The sequence below is a fragment of the Schistocerca cancellata genome, chromosome 1 (genome assembly GCF_023864275.1).
Source record: "Schistocerca cancellata isolate TAMUIC-IGC-003103 chromosome 1, iqSchCanc2.1, whole genome shotgun sequence".
NCBI lineage: Eukaryota > Metazoa > Arthropoda > Insecta > Orthoptera > Acrididae > Schistocerca > Schistocerca cancellata.
In genome coordinates, this window is record NC_064626.1 from 275,601,675 (window position 1) to 275,622,875 (window position 21,201).

Here is a 21,201-nt window from a genome sequence, read left to right on the forward strand (position 1 = left end):
TGTGCTCTGTGTTATTATTCTGTAACCCCACAGTTTTAGAGTGCATATTTTATTCACTCATGCTTCATGGTACTAACTAACATAATTAATGGCTTACCATTAGAAATGAACTGGGACATGGATTCAGCTGATTAACCCTTTCGGGTCTGCGAGGGTTGAGCATCCTGCTTGCCTGTCTGTCTGACAGGGATGAACATATCGGGTACCGGGCCAGCGAGTGGCTGACTCAGCTGACAAGCACTGCGGGCTACAGCCATTGTCGGCTAATTGCAAGTTCAGCACGCTAAGAACCATTCTTTGATAATACTCTTTATAAAATCTGTATCACACTGTAAGGTCACTGTGGTTGCAGTTTCTGAGAACGACAAAAGAGAACTTGGAAAACTAACACACACTTTGTAGTATAAGCTTATCCTGAGCTGAGAAAAAAGTACTTTATAAAAAAGAAAAGCTTATGTATTTGTTACTGAAAAATTGTGTAACTTGCTATTTAGATTACCAATGTATTTGTCTGTAACCCATTAAAATTTCATTGACACCAGGCAAATACATTTTAAGATGTATGTGTTTAAAGTGAGCAATTCCTAGTGAAGGTGCCCAAAACTTGGGCCAACCGTTCTTACTATAATCATAAATAAAGAATAATTATTGAACTTTAAAAGCATATTGTCTCTCAGGTAGAATTAAACATCAGAAACTTCAGTACAACTCATTTTGCGATAAGCGTATTGCTTTGTTTATAATTGAAGTCTAAACTCTATTTTCTATAATAAAAAATTTGGGAGTAATATTCTACCTTCTTCACTGTTCCCTCTTTCAGTTTGTTGCATTCTGTAAAATTTAGTTTTGTGGTTGCTCATCCTCATTTTTGATGCAGGCTGCTATGGGCTGAATTAAGAACTTTTTCTGGTACTTTTTCTTTTCAATTTTTTATTCTTTTTACTTTCCTTTTCTTGCAACATACTCAGTCACTGAAACATCCTAATATTTCCTTAGTGTGTGATATTTTTCAAAACATGGCACCATGAAAAGAGCAACGTCACAATTTTTGCTCTTTATCTGCCTTTCTTTTTTCATGGCGAATTAGCAGTACGTACTACACAGAGCACCTGGGGAACTTGCTTTTTGTCTATTGCTCTGAGGAGCCCCGAGTAAAGCCCTTCTTTTTTTGCAGTCAAATGGGAGTCTTTTGTTTTGATATCCATTGAACCTCAGCTTTACATGTTTGTCGATTAAATTTATATAGCATCTGGCAGATTAGTTCCAAGTGGAATTTTGCCGGTGGTGTGTTCTGTTACCTTTTTATTTAAAAATTGTTTTTGCACTCAGTGCACAAAAGTCAGTCAAATGAATAAATAGCCTCTTTTGCAGTTCATTGTATTTCAGATGCACTGTGCATTCATTAATGCCTGTCTTATCAGCAACACCGACTAACTTATTATACTTCACTACACAAGTGTAATTCAGTTTATTTTCGCCTGGTTTGTGTTCCTTTTTTTAGGTTTCAACAAAATATGGTCTATTTATGGTGGAAACCATCCACATTTCTTTGTTGTCCATTCATTTTGGTACCAACAGTGTTCCAAAGGACTTAAATTGTTTTTCCCCTTTTTTCATTTTGCCAGGCAATGGTGGTAAACATTTCCCTTTTTTCCGTACTGTTCCATTGGTGTTGTACATTTCTCCTGGAACCATAGGAATAATTCAGGGCTCAAATACCAGTTGTCTAAATAAATGGTACGACCTTCTTTGAGGTATGGCAATAATAAACTTACAACAGTGCCTGATCTTCCCCCGTTAGCATTTCGGCACTCTATTTCCATGCTGGCATCAGTGTATACTCTGTAATCTAAATGTGATTATTTTATACATAACAAAGAACTAAAATTTTCATACCAAATGGCTATGTTTCTTTATTATGTACCGCTTAAATTGGAGCTTTCCTTTGCAAAGAAGCAAACTTTCATCTATTAAGATTTTTCTAAAGGGGTATGGCTTTTTTGAGTTGTTTTCCTTGTATGTTGTACAATCAGCTGCATTTTCACCAGAATACCTTGACATGTGGTCAAATTGTTACTAAAGTGCAGTAAATGCAGAATCAGTTTCTACCAGTCTGTGGACATTATGTGAGAAAATATTGGTGTTTGAAGTAAAGAATCTGTTGAAAATATTTGTTTACTTCTAGCTTCTTAGTTCTTGGCATAAGCATGGAATGTACCAAGAAGCAATATAATTCTGCAGGCTGTATATGCTTCCAACATGTGAATCTGTTGGGCACTGTCTTTATTTTTTCATTAAGAAATATGTAATAATTATTTATCTCTTTATAAATGACAGAAACAAATTCAAATGACATAAAGTACAAAAAATGACTTACTGAATCTTCAAAGCCTACATTTACATTATGCTAAATATGTTCACGAAATGGTGGCATTTCATCATAGGACGATTCTCCGACCAATTATACATTCTTTTCATGACGAATTTGCTGCTACTGCTTCATCATCTTTTCCCACTTCAGGAGAAGAATCTTCTGAAGAAGTTTCTTGTGATGTTGAAGAATCACCTGTACGCCCAGACACATCCAAATCTTCATCTGAAAAAAAGTCCAAAGTATCACTATTATTTATGAGGAATTCCATTATTTCCTTGTCCCGATAAATTACATCTCGACATTGTTAAGGCAATACAGGCAAATGTGGAAACAGGACTGGCCCAGTGCAAGGCTCGTAATCAGAAAGGACCCAGGAGCAGGTAAAAGTAGTATCACTTTCTGACATAATGAAGAAGAGCCATATAATGACAGCATTCGCAGAAATGTTGAAACGTGGACAGCGAGTCGCTGACTACCCGTAGGTCCCACACCTGGGCATACCTGAATGCCCTTAGCTGTCAGGCCTTCCTGCCTATGTCTGTAGCTGTCTGTACATTCTAATTGCTGGGCATACATGTTTGCCCGTAGCTGCAGAATGGTTAAGAAAGAGGAGGAAACACAAATAATGTCATTGTTCTACAAAGCTTGAGTTTATGTGGAATTATGGAGTAGTTGTGCACCATGTTTTCCATTTATTTTGAACTGCTAAACATGATGCAAAATGTGTACAGTAAGAGAAAAAGATTATTATGAACATGTGGAATGAGAACTGTTGTATATTTTTCCTGTAACGTTTTAACAAGTATTGTCAATTTTGTTTTACAATTTTTTTTAAAGTGCTTTAACTTTACTAGGTCAATATATAAGGCAAGTACTTACAAATTAGAGAAAAAGGAATAATATTAATTATTCAGAACCAAATAAAATAATGTAAAGGAAGTTACGCTGAATTATCTTTACCTGAAGTCAAAACTGTGGTATCTGTTATTTGTCATTGATTCACATATTGTCTTGTTCTAAAAGAAGCAAGTAATATCTTTTTCTTTCAGTTGTGTTTGTTAGTCTTTTCATCATAATGTAACGCCGCGCAGAGTGGCCACGCAGTTAGCAGCACCATGTCACTGATTGCGCGGCCTCTCCCGCTGGAAGTTCGAGTCCTCCCTTGTGTGTGTGTGTGTGTGTGTGTGTGTGTGTGGTCTTCTTTGCCTAAGTTAATTTAAGTAGTATGTAAGTCAAGAGATTGATGACTTCAGCAGTTTGGTCCTTAGGAATTCACACATGTTCATAATGTACCAAATATATGTAGTATATCAATGAAAATAATCAATTTTTTAAACTATAGTGTAATTGGATAGATAAAAAAATCCACTCAACAAGCTGCGGCAGGTCAACACACATGTAAAAGGTATTACAGTTTGCAAGCTTTCGGAATTGGTGGCACCTTTTTCTGACAAAAGTTTTGAAAGAAACGAAGAGGGGTGAAGGAAAAGAACTGGTGAGGTTTACAAAAAGGGGTAGAGTCTGAAAAAGTTGCCCAGAACCTCAAATCAGAGGTGACTTCCCGGATGGGATGAGAAGGAAAGACTGATTGTTAGGGACTACCAACAATCAGTTTTCCCTCCTCATCTCGTCTGGTAAGTCTCCCTTAGCAGGGGGTTCTGCGTGACTTCCCTGAATTCTACCCCTTTTCCTAATGCTTACCAGCCCTTTTTCTACAACCCTCTTCCTTCCCCTTCACCCCTTCTGCCAGAAGAAGGTGCCACTGGCTCTGAAAGCTTACAAACTTTAATTCTTTTTATATTTGTGTTCTACTGCTGCCACTTGGTGTGAGAATTTTTTTTGTCTGTCCACTTAAAAATGTATAGTATGTTGTGCTATGATTAGAAATTTAAACTGTGTGAAATCATTACAGCTGCCTTAAACTGCAAATTTTCACTGTTGTCAGATACGCCAGAGGAAGTTTATGAAGCCCTAAAACTTTTTGGACATGACAGTTTTCGTCATGGTCAAGAGGAAGCAATAATGAGGATACTTTCTGGGAAATCAACGTTACTAATGTTGGCAACAGGTTCAGGAAAAAGCTTGTGCTATCAGTTACCAGCTTATATGTTTGCTCAGCGTAGCAAGTGCATAACATTAGTTATCTCTCCACTAGTTTCATTAATGGAAGATCAGGTGTGTTCTGGAAATTAATTATTTTGTTAGTGATGATTGTTTACAATGTAAAAATAATGACACTACTTCACATTAATTTGACATCATAATGTGGAAGAAATTTCAGTCAATAATTTTGATGAAAAATTTTTCCTAATATACCATTATTTTATTTTATAAATATGTTCTCAGACATCATGTCAGCTGGAATGAAATTATAGTTTTCACTCACTCTTCTTACAGGTGATGAGAATATCTTCCTGTTTACAAGCAGCGTGTCTACATACCAATCAGACAGAAAAACAAAGGGAAAAGGTCACTGATATGGTGAAGTCAGGAAAACTGCAAATATTGTTAGTCTCCCCTGAAGCAGTGGCATCATGTGTAAAATCAAAAGGTTTTGGTGGCCTTCTGAAACTTCTACCTCCAATAGCATTTGCATGTATTGATGAAGCTCATTGTGTGTCTCAGTGGTCACACAATTTCAGACCATCTTATCTTTCAATATGTAAGGTAAGAAGTATAAGATTTCTTCACCTGTTGATGATAATCAGTCATTGTAATCTGCCTGTTGTTCATTCAGCTGTTGTGTTCCAGCATACAGTTACTCCATTGACTTAAAGTAATGAAATTTGAAAATAAATATGGTAATGGAAAGTCCTTGATGCTTTATAAATAGTGGAAAAGGTAAAAAGTTGAGGTGCTGATTGGATGATAGCCTCTTAAACAATACTGAAAATGTTTCTCCGTTTTCCAGCAAGTGTGTAGTATTCCCTGAAAAAGAATTGGAGCTTTCTGCTAGATCCAGCTGGAAGACATTGTCTTAAAGCTCAACATTTTCAGTCTTACTCATGTCTGTCTACCTCAACTACATGCTGAGTTGTTACCTTTAAGGGGCCCTCACATGCTCAACATTTATTGCACAATGCTAAGAGCGGTATCTGACACTTTGTACAATATACTGGAGGAGACTGCAGAACTGTAGAAGTATTGTCACTCACTCAGTGTATTGCACAGCATATTGTACTGTGTAAAGATGATATGATGTTGAGACTTCATGATTTATGTGTGAGTAAACAAGTGATACAATGACGCTGTGGCTATGAATACATCAGGAAAGACTGATAGAAGGAATTTTCTGTTGAAGTACATTCAGAGGAGCAGTTTCATTACACATTTAATACTTCTTCACTAACTAGCTGTAGTAACATCTGGTGAAAATTTCACAACCTGTACATGTTGTTTTTATGTAATGTAGAAATGTGGCAAAAGAATAGTGAAACCTGGACTCCCAGTACCAGGTAACCTCAAAACACTAGCTGAGCAATGTTTCGATTTTGGCGAGAGATCAGTTACATATCTACTTTTGTGACCAACATAGACATGCATTTTTAAAATCACCCCTCCCCCCCCCCCCAAATGAGCCATGGACCTTGCCACTGATGGGGAGGGTCACATGCCTCAACTATACAGATAGCCGTACCATAGCTGCAACAACAATGGAAGAGTATCTGTTGAGATGCCAGACAAACATGTGGTTCCTGAAGAGGGACAGCAGCCTCTTCAGTAGGTGCAGGAGAGACAGTCTGGATGATTGACTGATCTGGCCTTGTAACATCAACCCAAACAGCCTTGCTGTGCTGGTACTGCGAATGGCTGAAAGCAAGGGGAAACTACAGGTGTAATTTTTCCTGAGAGCATGCAGCTTTACTGTATGGTTCAATGATGATGACGTCCTCTTGGGTAAAATATTCCAGAGGTAAAATAGTCCCCCATTCAGATCTCCGGGCGGGGACTACTCAGGAGGACGTCTTTATCAGGAGAAACAAAACACATTCTATGGATCGGAGCGTGGAATGTCATATCCCTTAATTGAGCAGGTAGGTTAGAAAATTTAAAAAGGGAAATGGATAGGTTAAAGTTAGATATAGTGGGAATTAGTGAAGTTCAGTGGCAGGAGGAACAAGACTTCTGGTCAGTTGAAAACAGGATTATAAATACAAAATCAAATAGGGGTGATGCAGGGTAGGTTTAATAATGAATAAAAAAAATAGAAATGCGAATAATCTACTATAAACAGCATAGTGAACGCCTTACTGTAGCCAAGCTAGACTCGAAGCCCACGCCTACAACAGGAGTACAAGTTTATATGCCAGCTATCTTCACAGATGATGAAGAAGTTGAAGGAATGTTTGATGAGATGAATGAAATTATTCAGATAGTGGAAGAAGATGAAAATTTAATAGTCTTGGGGGACTGGAATTCGACTGTAGGAAAAGGGAGAGAAGGAATAGTAGTAGGTGAATATGGACTGGGGGTAAGAAATGAAAGAGGAGGCCGCCTGGTAGAATTTTGCACAGAGCATAACTTAATCATAGCTACAAGTTTGTTTAACCCTTTTAGTGCCAAATACGATCTGATCATTCATTTTTTTCCGCGCTTGAAGGCAAAGTTGTTAGTATTTCCTAGCCAAGACGCAGAAGGAAGGTCGAAGGCACGGCATATCGATCTTCTTTTCGATTGTCAGTACGATATTTCGAGTAAAATAAACTCCTTTGGTGTTTATTTACCGAGTATTTTGCGGCAGCATGGCGTCGTCAAGTAAGAAGTTGCGGTTCGATACGAATGATTTAGACAATAATATGATAAGTAGTGGAAGTGAAGATGGATTTGCAGAAAGTGAATCGGATTATGAGATGTCCGGTGGAGAAGAGGACTCATCGTTTTCTTCTTCAAGTGACGATTGTGCGTCAGCAAATGATGACGACGACCAAACACATCTGAATTGCAGTGCAAATATTTTCATTGAAATAATGGATGAAGCATCAGGTAATCCGCCCCCTCCATGCTTTGTGTACCAGGCCCTAAACATTTACCAGCAAACGCCACACAAATTGATTTTTTCAATTTGTTATTCATGGAGCAGCTTCTTACGATTATGGTGACTGAGACTAACAGATACGCTCGCCAGGTGATTCAGTCAACGCATTTATCACCAAATTCGAGAATCAAACAGTGGCAACCAACAAATGTAGCAGAAATGAAGGCTTTTATAGCAGTGATTTTGAATATGGGACTGATAAAAAAAACTGACAATTTTTAGTTATTGGTCAACTGATGCAAACCTTTTAACACCGTGGTTTTTGCAAATGTTTTCACGCAACAGGTTTCAATTGTTGCTGCGGTTCTTACATTTTGCAGACAATTCGAAACTTCACCCTCCTGGTCACCCATTATATGATCCAACAGCCAAATTTCAAGTGTTGGTGGATATTGCCTACTACCCTCCACACCAGCAACTGAGTGTAGACGAAAGTCTTGTTGGGACAAAGGCGCACTCACAGCTAATCCAGTACCTTCCCAATAAACATCATCACAGATGGGGAGTCAAATTTTGGATGTTGTGTGATTCAGTAGTAAATTACTGCCTAGGGTTTTATGCATACCATGGTGCAAGAAGTGATGATGACAAAAACAAAATAAAAGAGAATGGCCTGGGATGTATAGTCGTCATGAAACTACTAGCGCTTGGGAGCAACATGCAAAAAGGTGTTTTGTGATAACTTTTTTACATCTATTCCTCTGGCAAAAAAGCTGTATTCAGTCGGCACTTATCTAACGGGAACAACTAGAAGAAACAGAAAACTCTTGCTACGTGGTCTTCTGTTGAATTATGCTGTAGGTCAGCTAAAGTTTTTCAAGAAATCTTATATACTTCTCTGTGGCTTCAGACAGAAGAAATCACAGAGAAATCCAGCCCTCCTTGTGAGTACATCATCCTCTGCTACATCATCAGAAAAGACAATTCGCAATAGACATTCAGTCAAGAAACCAGATGTAATTTTTGAATGTAATAAGTATATGGGTGGCATCGACTCATCTGATATGATGGCATACTGCTATTTAGATGAGAGGAGGACTGTCAAGATGTGGAAGAAGGTAGTGTTCAGCATAATTGCCAGGATGTTGCTGAATGCATGTTTTGTACAAGGAAAGCCTACACCCCAGTGACAAACCACTAACACGGCTGAAGTTTAACAGCATAGTCATATGCAAACTTTCTCAACAGTGGATTCAGGCAAGGACTGCAACCACAAGTGCAACAGATATAAATGTACCTGCTCCAACAGTATATGGTGTAGAGACTCTTCCAGGGAGAAAGGAACGCTACTGTAGTGTTTGTTGCAAGAAAGGACTGCATCCTTCATGTGTTGGTCTGCATGTATGCAAATAGTTGTCATAACTGCAACCTCATATTTGTCAGTGATTTATGACTGAAGAACAGAGAACACGTTCAGAGCAAAACAATTTTTTTTGTAATGTTATGTTCTTTTTGATTTTTTTCTTGGTGAAATAAAAAAAAATTTGTATTCCTTTATGATGATTTTGTTAAGGAAACTACAGAGATTCCATAAATACCTGAAATTTTTGAGTATATCATCATCTCAGAGTAAACTGAAATCGAAGTTTTAATTTTTTTTTATAAACCCCATCATGAAAATAATTTTTTTCTTTGACAATGTGTATTGCACATATTACTGTAGCCAGCAGCATTCCCTAAAAATTAAAAAAAATTACATTCCTTTATGCATTAGTTTAGATTTTATTGCAAGTACGGCAGAGGTCTGCATTTTACTGTAAAATCGCATGGCAGTTTTAACATGATCTTTCGAGAAAACGTCTGGCACTAAAAGGGTTAAGAATCATAAAAGAAGGTTAGATATGTGGAAGAGGCCTGGAGACACTGGAAGGTTTCAGATAGATTACATAATGGTAAGACAGAGATTTAGGAACCAGGTTTTAAATTGTACGACATTTCCAGGCGCAGATGTGGACTCTGATCCCAATTTATTGGGTATGAGCTGTAGATTAAAACTGAAGAAACTGCAAAAAGATGGGAATTTAATGAAATGGGACCTGGATAAACTGAAAGTACCATAGGTTGTAGAGAGTTTCAGAGAGAGTATTAGGGAGCAGCTGACAAATATGGGGGAAAGAAATACAGTAGAAGAAGAATAGGTAGCTTTTAGAGATGAAATAGTGAAGGCAACAGAGGATCAAGTAGGTAAAAAGATGAGGGCTAGTAATATTCCTTGGATAACAGAGGAGAGATTGAATTTAATTGATGAAAGGAGAAAATATTAAATGAAACAGGCAAAAAGGACTAAAAACATCTCAAAAATGAGATGGACAGGAAGTGCAAAATGGCTAAGCGGGGATGGCTAGAGGACAAATGTAAGGATGTAAAAGCATGTATCAGTAGGGGTAAGATAGATACTACATACAGGAAAATTACAGACCTTTGGAGAAAAGAGAACCACCTGTATGAATATCAAGAGTTCAGATGGGAAACCAGTCCTAAGCAAAGAAGGCAAAGCGGAAAGCTAGAAAGAGTATATATAGGGTCTATACAAGAGTGATGTAGTTGAGGTCAATATTATGGAAATGAAAGAGGACATAGATGAAGATGAAATGGGGTATATGATAATGTGCTAAGAGTTTGACAGAGCACTGAAAGACCTAAGTCGAAACAAGTCCCTGAGAGTAGCCAACATTCCATAAAACTACTGAAAGCCTTGGGAGAGCCAGGCATGACAAAACTCTTCCATCTGGTGGGTAAGATGCATGAGACAGGTGAAATCCTTCAGACTACAAGAAGAACATAATAATGCCAATCCCAAAGAAAGCAGGTGTTGACGTGTGAAAATTCCCGAACAATCATGTACATCACAGCTGCAAAATACCAAGAATTCTTTACAAACGAATGGAAAAACTGGTAGAAGCCGACCTCAGGGAGATCAGTTTGGATTCCTTAGAAATGTAGAAACATGCGAAGCAACACTGGCCCTATGACTTACCTTCGAAGATAGGTGAAGGAAAGGCAAATCTATGTTTGTTGACTGGAATACTCTCTTTCTAATACATGGAGCAAAAGGCTATTTACAATTTGTACAGAAACCAGATGGCAGTTATAAGAGTCGAGGGGCATGAAAGGGAAGCAGTGGTTGAGAAGGGAGTGAGAGAGGGTTGTAGCCTATCCCCGATGTTATTCAGTCTGTGTCTTGAGCAAGCAGTAAAGGAAACAAAAGAAAAATTTGGAGTATGAATTAAAATCCAGGGAGAAGAAATAAAAACTTTGATGTTTGCCATTGACATTGTAATTCTGCCAGAGACAGCAATGGACCTGGAAGAGCAGTTGAAAGGAATGGATAGTGTCTTGAAAGAAGAATATACGATGAACATGAACAAAAGCTAAATGAGGATAAAGGAATTTAGTCAAATTAAATCAGGTGATGTTGTAGGAGTTAGATTAGGAAATGAGACACTTAAAGTAGTAGATGAATTTTGCTATTTGGGGAGCAAAATAACTGATGATGATTGAAGTAGAGAGGATGTAAAATGTCTACTGGCCATGGCAAGTAAACTGTTTCTGAAGACTGAAGGAGAGAAAATTTTTAACATCAAGTATAGATTTAAGTGTCAGGAAGTCTTTTTTGGAAAGTATTGGTGTGGAGTGTAGCCATGTTTGGAAGTGAAACATGGACGATAAATAGATTAGACAAGGAGAGAATAGAAGCTTTCGGAATGTGGTGCTACAGAAGAATGCTGAAGATTTTATGGGTAGATCACGTAATTAATGAGGAGGTACTGAGGAATTCGTGGCACTGTTTGACTAGGAGGAGAGATTGGTTGGTAGGACACATTCTGAGACATCAAGGGATCACCAATTTACTATTGGAGGGAAATGTGGAGGGTAACATTGTAGATGGAGACCAAGAGATGAATACACTAAGCAAATTCAGAAGGTTGTAGGTTGCAGTAGTTATTCGGAGATGAAGAGGCTTGCACAGGATAGAGAGCTGGATCAAACCAGTCTCTGGACTGAAGACCACACCAATAACAACTACTTCTAGTACACAACAACAGATTTACAGGCATTGGCTGGAAGAGGTGTGGTTTGAAATCAATGAGGGAGGTTGAAAGTTTGTGCTGGGCGGGGATCCGCACTCAGGACTCATGTTTACTGGGCAGATGCTGTTACCACTGAGCCATCTGGACGCAAGTGATCAGTGCAACTGTACAAATTACCATAGCATGCCTCTCTTCTGACTCAAATTCTCAATCTATCGACACACTACTAATGTAATGCCTATTGCCCAGTGTACTCATTATTTGCGGCATTTTTCCGATTACCGTAAGAGTCCACGCCTGTTGTGCATCTGCACTGAAGAGATCGTTGGCCATCTCACCTTAACACACACACACACACACACACACACACACACACACGGTGTCTGTTCTTTCAGGCATATCTGAATGATCTCTCTCTCTCTCTCTCTCTCTCTCTCTCTCTCACACACACACACACACACACACACACACACACACACACACACACACACACACACAATGTGATAAAAGTATCCGGCAGCTGGCTGACGACGACTTACAAGTTTGTGGTGTCCTCCTTCGGTCATACTGGAATTCAATATGGAGTTGGCACACCCTTATCCTGACCCCTTCCACTCTCACAGGCATACGTTCAGTTGGGTGCTGGAAGGTTTCTTGGGGAATGGCAGTCTATTTTTCACAGAGTGCTGCACTGAGAAGTGGTATCGATGTCGGTCGGTGAGGCCTGGCACAAAGTCAGCATTCCAAAACATCCCAGAGGTGTTCTGTAGGTTTTAGGTCAGGACTCTGTGCAGGCCAGTCCATTACAGGGTTGTTATTGTTGTGTTGCCACTCCGTCATAGGCCATGCATTATGAACAGGTGCTCGATCATGTTGAAAGATGCAGTCTCCATCCCCGAATTGTTCCTCAACAGTGGGAAGCAAGAAGGTGCTTGAAACATCAGTATAGCCCTGTGTTGTGTTAGTGTCACGCAAAACAACATGGGGTGCAAGCCCCCTCCATGAAAAACATGTCCACACCGTAACACCACCACCTCCGAATTTTACTGTTGGCACTACACATGCTGGCAGATGACATTCACCAGGCATTAGCCATACCTACAAAATGTTGTAATTCTCTGGAACGTTCTATATTTGTACAAATAGGAGTACACTTGGGCTGAGGCAGGCATGTACTTTGTACGTATTTGCTCACTAAGTATGCCGTCACTGTGAAGTGTTAGTTCTTGGGGACAAGTTTACTTTCATAACAGGTACTTGGTTCCATGTGACATAGTTTATTGGAGACACTGGATAGCTCGGACATCAGTGTTGCTGTAGCTCCATTAATGCAGTGCAAAAGCCATTCCAGTTGTATCCAGGATCCCTAATACAAACAGTACATTCCTCATATGGTCTGCATTGTCAAGGTACTAAAGGCACTGGTGATTCAGATGCACATCAGCCATCTGGTATTGCTTTTGGGAGACACTGGCCAGGACCCAACTGAATGGACAAAGGAATTTGAAAGTGTGCTGCATACTACAGATGAGATGACATGATGTCTTGCCAACATGTACTTTTACTGGAATAGTACAGTGATTCATGAATGAGGGAGAGGCCAGGACAGGTCACAAATTTCACTCGAAAATGAAGAACACATTTGATGACAATCAACAGCAGATCCCCAAAGGTGAAGAAGTAAAGAACAGGGCCCAACATCAGGGAGGCAACATGATAATATATATTCTGTTTTGGGGCACTCACGTAATAATCCCACATATGATGGAAATTAACAAAATTTCACACACAGTGAAACAAGTGGCAGAGGATGTATACTGAGGACTTTTTGAAATGTGTCACAGGGATTGTCATCACAGCAGAGGACTTAAATATGTGATGCCAGCACATTGAGGCAATGTACCAGAAAAGAGTATATTGAAAGACATTGGACAGACTTACAAATTTCGTACAGATGGCAGTCGTGGAAGACCATCAGGACTTTGCAAAGTCATAGACGAGGCACAAGGGTATATGTCACCTGTTAATGTTGAACCTAGCTGGGCAGAAGTAGCAGCATTGAATGTAAAATCCAACCAGGAGGAAGTAGTATTATTGACTCAAGAATTGGTAATGATCTTTTCAAGGCAGACAAATGTGGGGGAATAATCAGAAACCATAGACTACTGCCACAACTGTTGGACAACATACACAATTCTTAATGACACAGATACAGTCCACTCCCTTGTCGATTTGATCACCACACAGATATGTGGACGTACAGATGAAAACAAGTCTGTATGTTTGTAATATATATGCTCTTGCCATGCCATATAATGCTTTCAAAAAATGAACAGTGCTCAATGTCTATATGCTGTAAGACATCAAACAATGTGGCAGTTTTGTGAATACCAGGTGACTTCAGCCAATCTATAGGATGAAGCCAGTGGTCAGATCATCATTGACATAGTTCTCGAATACAACAGTCATTCCCCTTTGCTGTCCAGAGGTTCCATCTACTTGCCCAGCCACTGAAATCAGGAAACTAAGAAGTGCAATCATCTATGGAGGTGATGCCACGCTGGATGAAAATCCTCCATGGATGAGAGTTACCGAGATGTAAGGGACTTGTATTGATGTCACCATTGACAAGCAGACTACCCAGATACTGGTTGATTCTATTGTGTCAGACACACATTGACACCAGCTGAAGATTACATTTGATATTCAAAGGCTCTTGTGCTGAAGGTTGCAAATGGAAAGTACATCCAGGAGCAGGAACTAACATTCTGAGAATAACTACCAGTGATAGAACAACGCTCTTCGAATATGTTGTCTTACCGGAATGCAGTCATAATGTTATACCAAGCAGTCATAGGCTCATAGATCAAAGCTCCAGTTTAATGAAGCTACTCTGGCAAGTTCTTGTGCAACAATTGCTCTTGATGATCACCAGCTGTTGAAGATGCACACACATTCCACCATCACCAATGAGACAGTTTCTGGTCTATAGTCTGGACATTCAGTTAAACTATGAAGCTGTAATCAAAAGCAAGAAAGTACTCAGTCTCATAAAGCAAATATATATACTAGTGATGACCATAATACATAATTATCACAAGTGGACAAGGAGATACCTCAGTCACCAGTTGCTGTTGACAACTACTACTCATCCGTAAGGGTACGTGCATAGGGACAGCCAAAGTAATCCAGGAGGGACTGTCAATATAGAACCATGCTAAGCTACCGTTACAGATTACATACAAAGGGAATCTACTACCCATCTTCCAATAAACTCTACCATGACTGAGGCATGATGTCGGGGAGTTTTTTTGCATTCAACGTCAATTTTTGGACATGTTCAATTTGAAAATGGAGAAAAGGCATTTCAGACAAACCAGTGCAAAAAAACTCTACACACACTGGATGGCAATTATCAGCATCTGCCAAAATCATGGAAAAGAATGTATTCCCATAGGCACAAATTGCTAACTCCTTGAACTGTCGGAAGGGAGTGCTATAGATATGCAGACTGGCTACTGCCCGATTTAGTTTGATGAGGCTGACTGGGAAGAGACAGCTTTCATAGCTCCTGATGGCCTCTGTCAAAGCAGTCCTGTTCAGTCTGTGTAGTGTAACAGCAACCTTTAAATGCATGATGGACAACTTGCTTGGCATCTCAAATGGACATCAGACCTCTTACATCTTGATGACACTGTTTTCTCGAAGACATTTTAGGAGCATGTAAGCCCTTGACAACTGTGCTAAAATATGCTCACGACTCAGGTATTACCCAGAAATCAAGAAAGTGCCGTATCATTGACCAAGAATGTTGACAGTGCTCTGACATCAGGTCATCTGGGATTTGCAATGACTGTTTATTGAATCAGAAACAGTTATCATGGAATGGGTCTTTACCAGTCTGTTAGACATTCTGTAAGCCACTGTAGGACAGTCCAGTGACAGAAGCTAGTGCCTTAGTTACTTCCAGACAGTACTAATTTGTCCTGCTCTTGCTCAGTTTCATCTGATTAGAAATGACGTCTTGCCTAATGCAAAACTTCCTGGCTGATTAAACTGTGCCAGAATGGGATTCGAACCTGCGACCTTTGCCTTTTGTGGGCAAGTGCTCTTCTGGCTGAGCTATCCAAGCACAACTCATGACCTGTCCTCTCAGCTTTACTTCCACCAGTACCTCATCTCCTACCTTCTGGGCTTCATAGAAGTTCCTGTACTAAGCTCGCAGGACTAGCAGCCGGGAAGAAAGGATATTGTGGAGACATGGTTCATGATTAAAGCATTAATAGCATGCCTCCGAGGAAAATCAAACTGATTTATGTGAAGTGGAAAAGTTGTAAAGCAGTGTGACATGAAATGAACACTTAAAATCAATAGCAGGCAAGATGTGCTGAATACCTTAGTTTTGATGTTGAACTCTGAGGAAGTGTGTGTAAATGAAAAAGATAAAACAAAAGATTCTTAAAATACCTGTACTTAAGAGGTCAAAAAATACAGGGGCTTGCTGCTTAGGGTATTTATTCAGTCTCAAGATCACAATATTGTGATTCTGATTGTGAGTGATTACAGCATTAAAATGAGGATTGATCAAATGATCTAAGAGAGACATTGTCTTTTTGCATTAAAAAAATAGCATGCCACTAGGTTTGTAACCAAGCATTTTAGTCTCTTGCTTGTTAAGAGAGTGTTGTTATGGGATGAAATGAAATAATCTCTGACTCAGCTGCAATTAGGCATCGAAACAATTTCGGTGGTGACAAGTGAAAATTTGTGTCAGACAGGGACTCGAACCTGGATTTCCTGCTTCTTGCGAATGGTCACCTCAACCACCTTGGCTATCTGGACATGGTTCCTGTCTGACTCAGATTTTCATATTGTTTCACATTACTGACATGGCACTCCTATCCATCATACTCATTGCTTGGCTGCATTCGCTGGAGTCCCACAGGAGTTCAGGAGAGAGAGAGAGAGAGAGAGAGAGAGAGAGAGAGAGAGAGCATGTGTGTGTGTGTGTGTGTGTGTGTGTGTGTGTGTGTGTGTGTGTGTGTGTGTGCAGTCACATTGAAGAGACATTGTGGCCGTCAGTGAGGTGTCACCATTCATGGTCCTGCAGCCTCACATTTTTGTCATGAAATGAAATGGAATAACCTATAACTCTGCTGCAATTAGGCACTGAAGTAGTTTCAGTGATGAAAAGTTTCGAGTGAAAATTTGTGACAGATCGGGACTCGAACTCGTCACCATTGAAACAACTTTGATGCCTTATACCAGTCGAGTCTGAGATTACTTCGTTTCATTTCACTTAATTTGATTTCTTTTCATCATGTATATGTATGGCTGCAGGATCATGAATGGGGTATCTTCTTTTGAACACATTGAAAACAACAGACACCACACATGTGTAAATGTATATACAGCTTGATGGCCATAATATCTCTTCAGTGTGCGACAAGCTGGAGATTTGGGTGGGACAAGTGGAAAATGTGAGTTCAAGTTCTGGTCTGGCTTAAATTTTGACTTCACATTGAAATCATTTCGAATCAGTGATTATTTCATTTTGTCAGGTATATATACAGCTGCGGGATCTTGAATGGTGTCCACATTACTGATTTTGCAAGTGGGTCCCTTTTGTCCTTTGTGGATCTGAGGCACTCTTTGATCCTCTTGGTCAGTTTGTAAATAATCTTTACATTATATTTCCTCAAAATATGGCCAATTCTGTCCATCACCCTGCAGATGTTTGGCAGAAAGGCTCTACCTGAAATTTCTTCTTCCAACATACCACTTCGCTGAGTGTTAGATTTAATGACACTTCTCTTATGTAACTGGTAGAGTACATGCTACTTCTCAGAATGATTCAAAGCGTTGTATCTAGCATCCAAGATGATGCAGCTAACATATTTGTCTTGTATGTTACGAGCATATTAATCGTTTCTCTTTCCTGGCTCTTGGATGACTTGATAGTTTGTGCAAGTATCAGTCCGTGTGGGTTTTTGATACACATTGTGTACTAGGTTATCGTCATTCCTCATAACCATCAGTGAGCTGTTCTTCAACATTGCTCCACATGATGAAGGTGCCATTGATGTACCTGTACTATACTTTTAGAGTCCAGGGCCTGTCTTTCGAAATGCTGCATGAAGAAATTGTCCTCCACTGGACTAAGTAGACTGCTCATAGCAACACCTTCCAGCTGTTCGCTTAAATTGCCTTTCCATATGAAGTCACTCATGGTAAGATGCGCATGAAAGAGGTTGGTAATGTCATGTGGGAAAATGGAATAAATATGCCAGATAATAATTTAATGGCACTTTTGTAAACAAAGAAACATCATCATAGCTGACCAGGATGTCTTTTGGTAAAAGTTTTAGTTTCTTCAGCTTCTCAGTGAAACGTAGCCAAGCTCTTCCGTATGTTCCGGTCTTCCCCACATGTGGCTGAAGCAGATGCCAAGCATGTCACTGAGCCGGGAACACCAATCAGTCTTAGTGGTACATCATCATTATGGATTTTCAGTAATCCATACAGCCAAGGAGTTCTATGTTCTGCAGGTTCTTCTGTAGGTCTGCCGAAAGAGATGATGTCTTGATTAACGAATTTGTATTTTGTGTGATCTGCTCCATCAGATCTGTGTTTACATTTACATCTGCAGCTATATACTCTGCAAGTCACAGCTCGGTGCTTGGTGGAATGTACCCTGTACCACTACTAATCGTTTTCTTTCCTGTTCCACTTGCAAACGGAGTGAGGGTAAAACAGCTGTCTATATGCCTCTCTTACACCATATCTTCATGGCCCTTATGTGAAATGTATGTTCACAGCAGAATCGTTCTGCTTCAAATGCCAATTCCCTGAATTTTCTCAATAGTGTTCCTTGAAAAGAACACTGTGTTCCCTGTGAGGGTTTCCATTTTGACTTCCCGAAGTATCTCTGTAATACTTTTGTGTTGTTCAAACCTGCCAGTAACAAATTTAGCAGTCAACCTCTGAATTGCTTTGATGGCTTCCTTTAATCTGATCTGGTGCAGATCCCAAACACACGAGCAGTACTCAAGAATAGGTCATACTAGTGTCCCATATGCGGTCTCCTCTGCAGATGAGCCACACTTTCCTAAAATTCTTCCAATAAACCGAAGTTGACTATTCGCCTTCCCTACTACAATCCTTACTTGCCCATTTCATTTCGTATTGCTTTGCAGCTTTACGCCAAGGTATTTGATCAGCGTGATTTTGTCAAGGACTACACTACTAATACTATATTTGAACATTACTGGTTTCTTTTTCCCACTCATCCCATTAATTTACATTTTTTTGCATTTAGGTTTAGCACCCATTCATCACACCAACTAGAAAATTTGTGTAAAGTCATCTTCCATCCACTTACAGTCTCTCAACAACATCTTGAACACCATAGCATCACAGCAAAGAGCTGCAGATTGCTGCTCACCCATTCTGCCAAATCATTTATGGATATAGAAAGGACTGTGATCCTAACACACTTCCTGTGGCTCTCCTGACAATACCCTTGTGTCTGATGAACACTCGCTGTTGAGGACAACATACTGGATTCTTCAAGCTGCTCACATATTTAGGAATATATTCCAATCGCTCATACTGTCATTAACAGTCTGCAGTGAGGCATGGTATCAAATGATTCTCAGAAATCTAGGCATATGGAATCTGCCTTTTGCCCTTCATCTGTAGTTTACCGGATAGCATCAGAGAAAAGGGCAAGCTGAGGTTCACACAAACAGGGCTATGTGAAACAGTGCTGATTTGTGGACATAAGTTTTTCCATGTCAAAGAAATTTATTATAGTTGAACTCAGAATATGTTCAAGAATTCTGCAGAAAATCTTATGTCTAAGATATTGGTCTGTAATTTTACACTTCCGTTCTTTTACCATTCTTATATAAAGGAGTCATCTATGCTTTTTTCCAGTTGCTTGGGATTTTCCACTGGGCAAGAGGTTGCGATTAATGCTAACTAAGTAAGGAGCCAGAGTGGTAAAATATTCTTTGTAAGACCAAGTTTGGATTCCATCTGGACTGGCAGCTTATTCATTTACTCTGCTTTCAGTTGTTTCTCTATGCCAGGGGTGTGTGACATTATGTTTGTATGATTGTCCTCCACGAACAATTCCTTAAACGCAAAATCTGAAACTTTGTTTTTCTTCTGCTATCTTCTGTTGCCACACTAGATGGTGAACAAGTGACTGGCTAGAAGCCTTAGCCCACTTATAATGATTTTGTGTAGAACTATAATTTTCTTGAGTTCTCGGCAAGATCTGCTAAGGTATGACTGTCATATTTGTATGCTTTGCGCATTGATGTTTTTACAGGTGCACAAATTGCTCTTAACTTTAGTCTATCATCATTTGTGCTTTCTCTTTTGAACTGAGAGTGCAACAGTCTTGCTTCCTCAACATTTTGCAGTCCTTTTGTTAAAGCACAGTGGGTCTTTTCTGTCCTTAATTCACTTACTCAGCACATACTTCTCCATCGCACAGTTTGTAATCCATTTTGACTTATCCCGAAATTCCTCTATGTCCATGACTGGAACTAAATAATGTCCGTTCATTCTCCAAGAGGGATACTCACAATTGCTTATGTGCTCTGTCTAGCAGAAATATTCATCTACCCTTCTTGATTGATTTATTAACTTCAGTAACAATTGTCACTGTGCTGACATCATGAGCTCAAATCCTTGTATCTGTAGGACGCCATTGATATGGCAAGGACTGTTTGTATCTGCAAGGTCTAAAATATTTCCATTGCACATGGGCTCTCGATCTAGTTGCGTGAGACAGTTTCCGGATAACATACACTGAAGAGCCAAAGAAGTTGATACACCAACCTAATATGTAGGGCCCCTGCGAGCATGCAGAAGTGCGACACACAACACGGCATGGATTTAACTAATGTCTGAAGTAGTACTGGAGGGAATTGACACCATGAGTTCTGCAGGGCTGTCCATAAATCCGTAACAGTGCGAGGGGATGGAGATCTCTTCTGAACAGCATGTTCAAGGCATCCCAGATATGCTCAATAATGTTCATGTCTGGTGAGTTTGGTGGCCAGCGGAAGTGTTTAAACTCAGAAGATTGTTTCTGGAGTCACTTTGTAGCAATTCTGGACATATGGGGTGTCACATTGTCCTGCTGGAAGGTGTCACATTGTCCTGCTGGAATTGCCCAAGTCAGTCAGAATGCACAATGAACATGAATGAATGCAGGTGATCAGACAGAGTGCTTACGTACATGCCACCTGTCAGAGTCATATCTATATGTATCAGGGATCCCATATCACTCCAATTGCACACACCCCACACCGTTACAGAGCTTCCACCAGCTTGAACAGTCCCCTGCTGACATGCAGGGTCCCTGGAGTCATGAAGTTGTCTTCATACCCCTACACATCCATCTGCTTGATAAAATTTGAAACGAGACTCATCTGACCAGCCAACATGTTTCCACCCATCAACAGCCCAATGTCAGTGTTGACAAGCCTAGGTGAGGTGTAAAGCTTTTTGCCATGCAGCCATCAAGGGTACACAAGTAGGTCTTCAGCTCCAAAAGCCCATATTGATGATGTTTCATTGAATGCTTTGCACACTGACACTTGTTGATGGCCCAGCATCGGAATCTGCAGCAATTTGTGTAAAGGTTGCACTTCTGCCATGTTGAATGATTCTCTTCATTTGTCGTTGGTCCCATTCTTGCAGGATCTTTTTCCGACCTCAGCAATGTCAGAGATTTGATGTTT

At 39.8% G+C, this 21,201-nt stretch overlaps 1 protein-coding gene across 1 annotated transcript in view; it reads left to right on the plus strand.

Moving 5' to 3' along the window:
* Nucleotides 1-21,201, plus strand: part of LOC126171176 (ATP-dependent DNA helicase Q4) — a 131,470-nt gene that overhangs the window by 54,110 nt on the left and 56,159 nt on the right. Inside the window, exons 5-6 of the mRNA XM_049920781.1 lie at nt 4,320-4,549; nt 4,772-5,041. Coding sequence (XP_049776738.1) covers nt 4,320-4,549; nt 4,772-5,041 — 500 coding nt within the window. The remainder of the gene's footprint in view (nt 1-4,319; nt 4,550-4,771; nt 5,042-21,201) is intronic.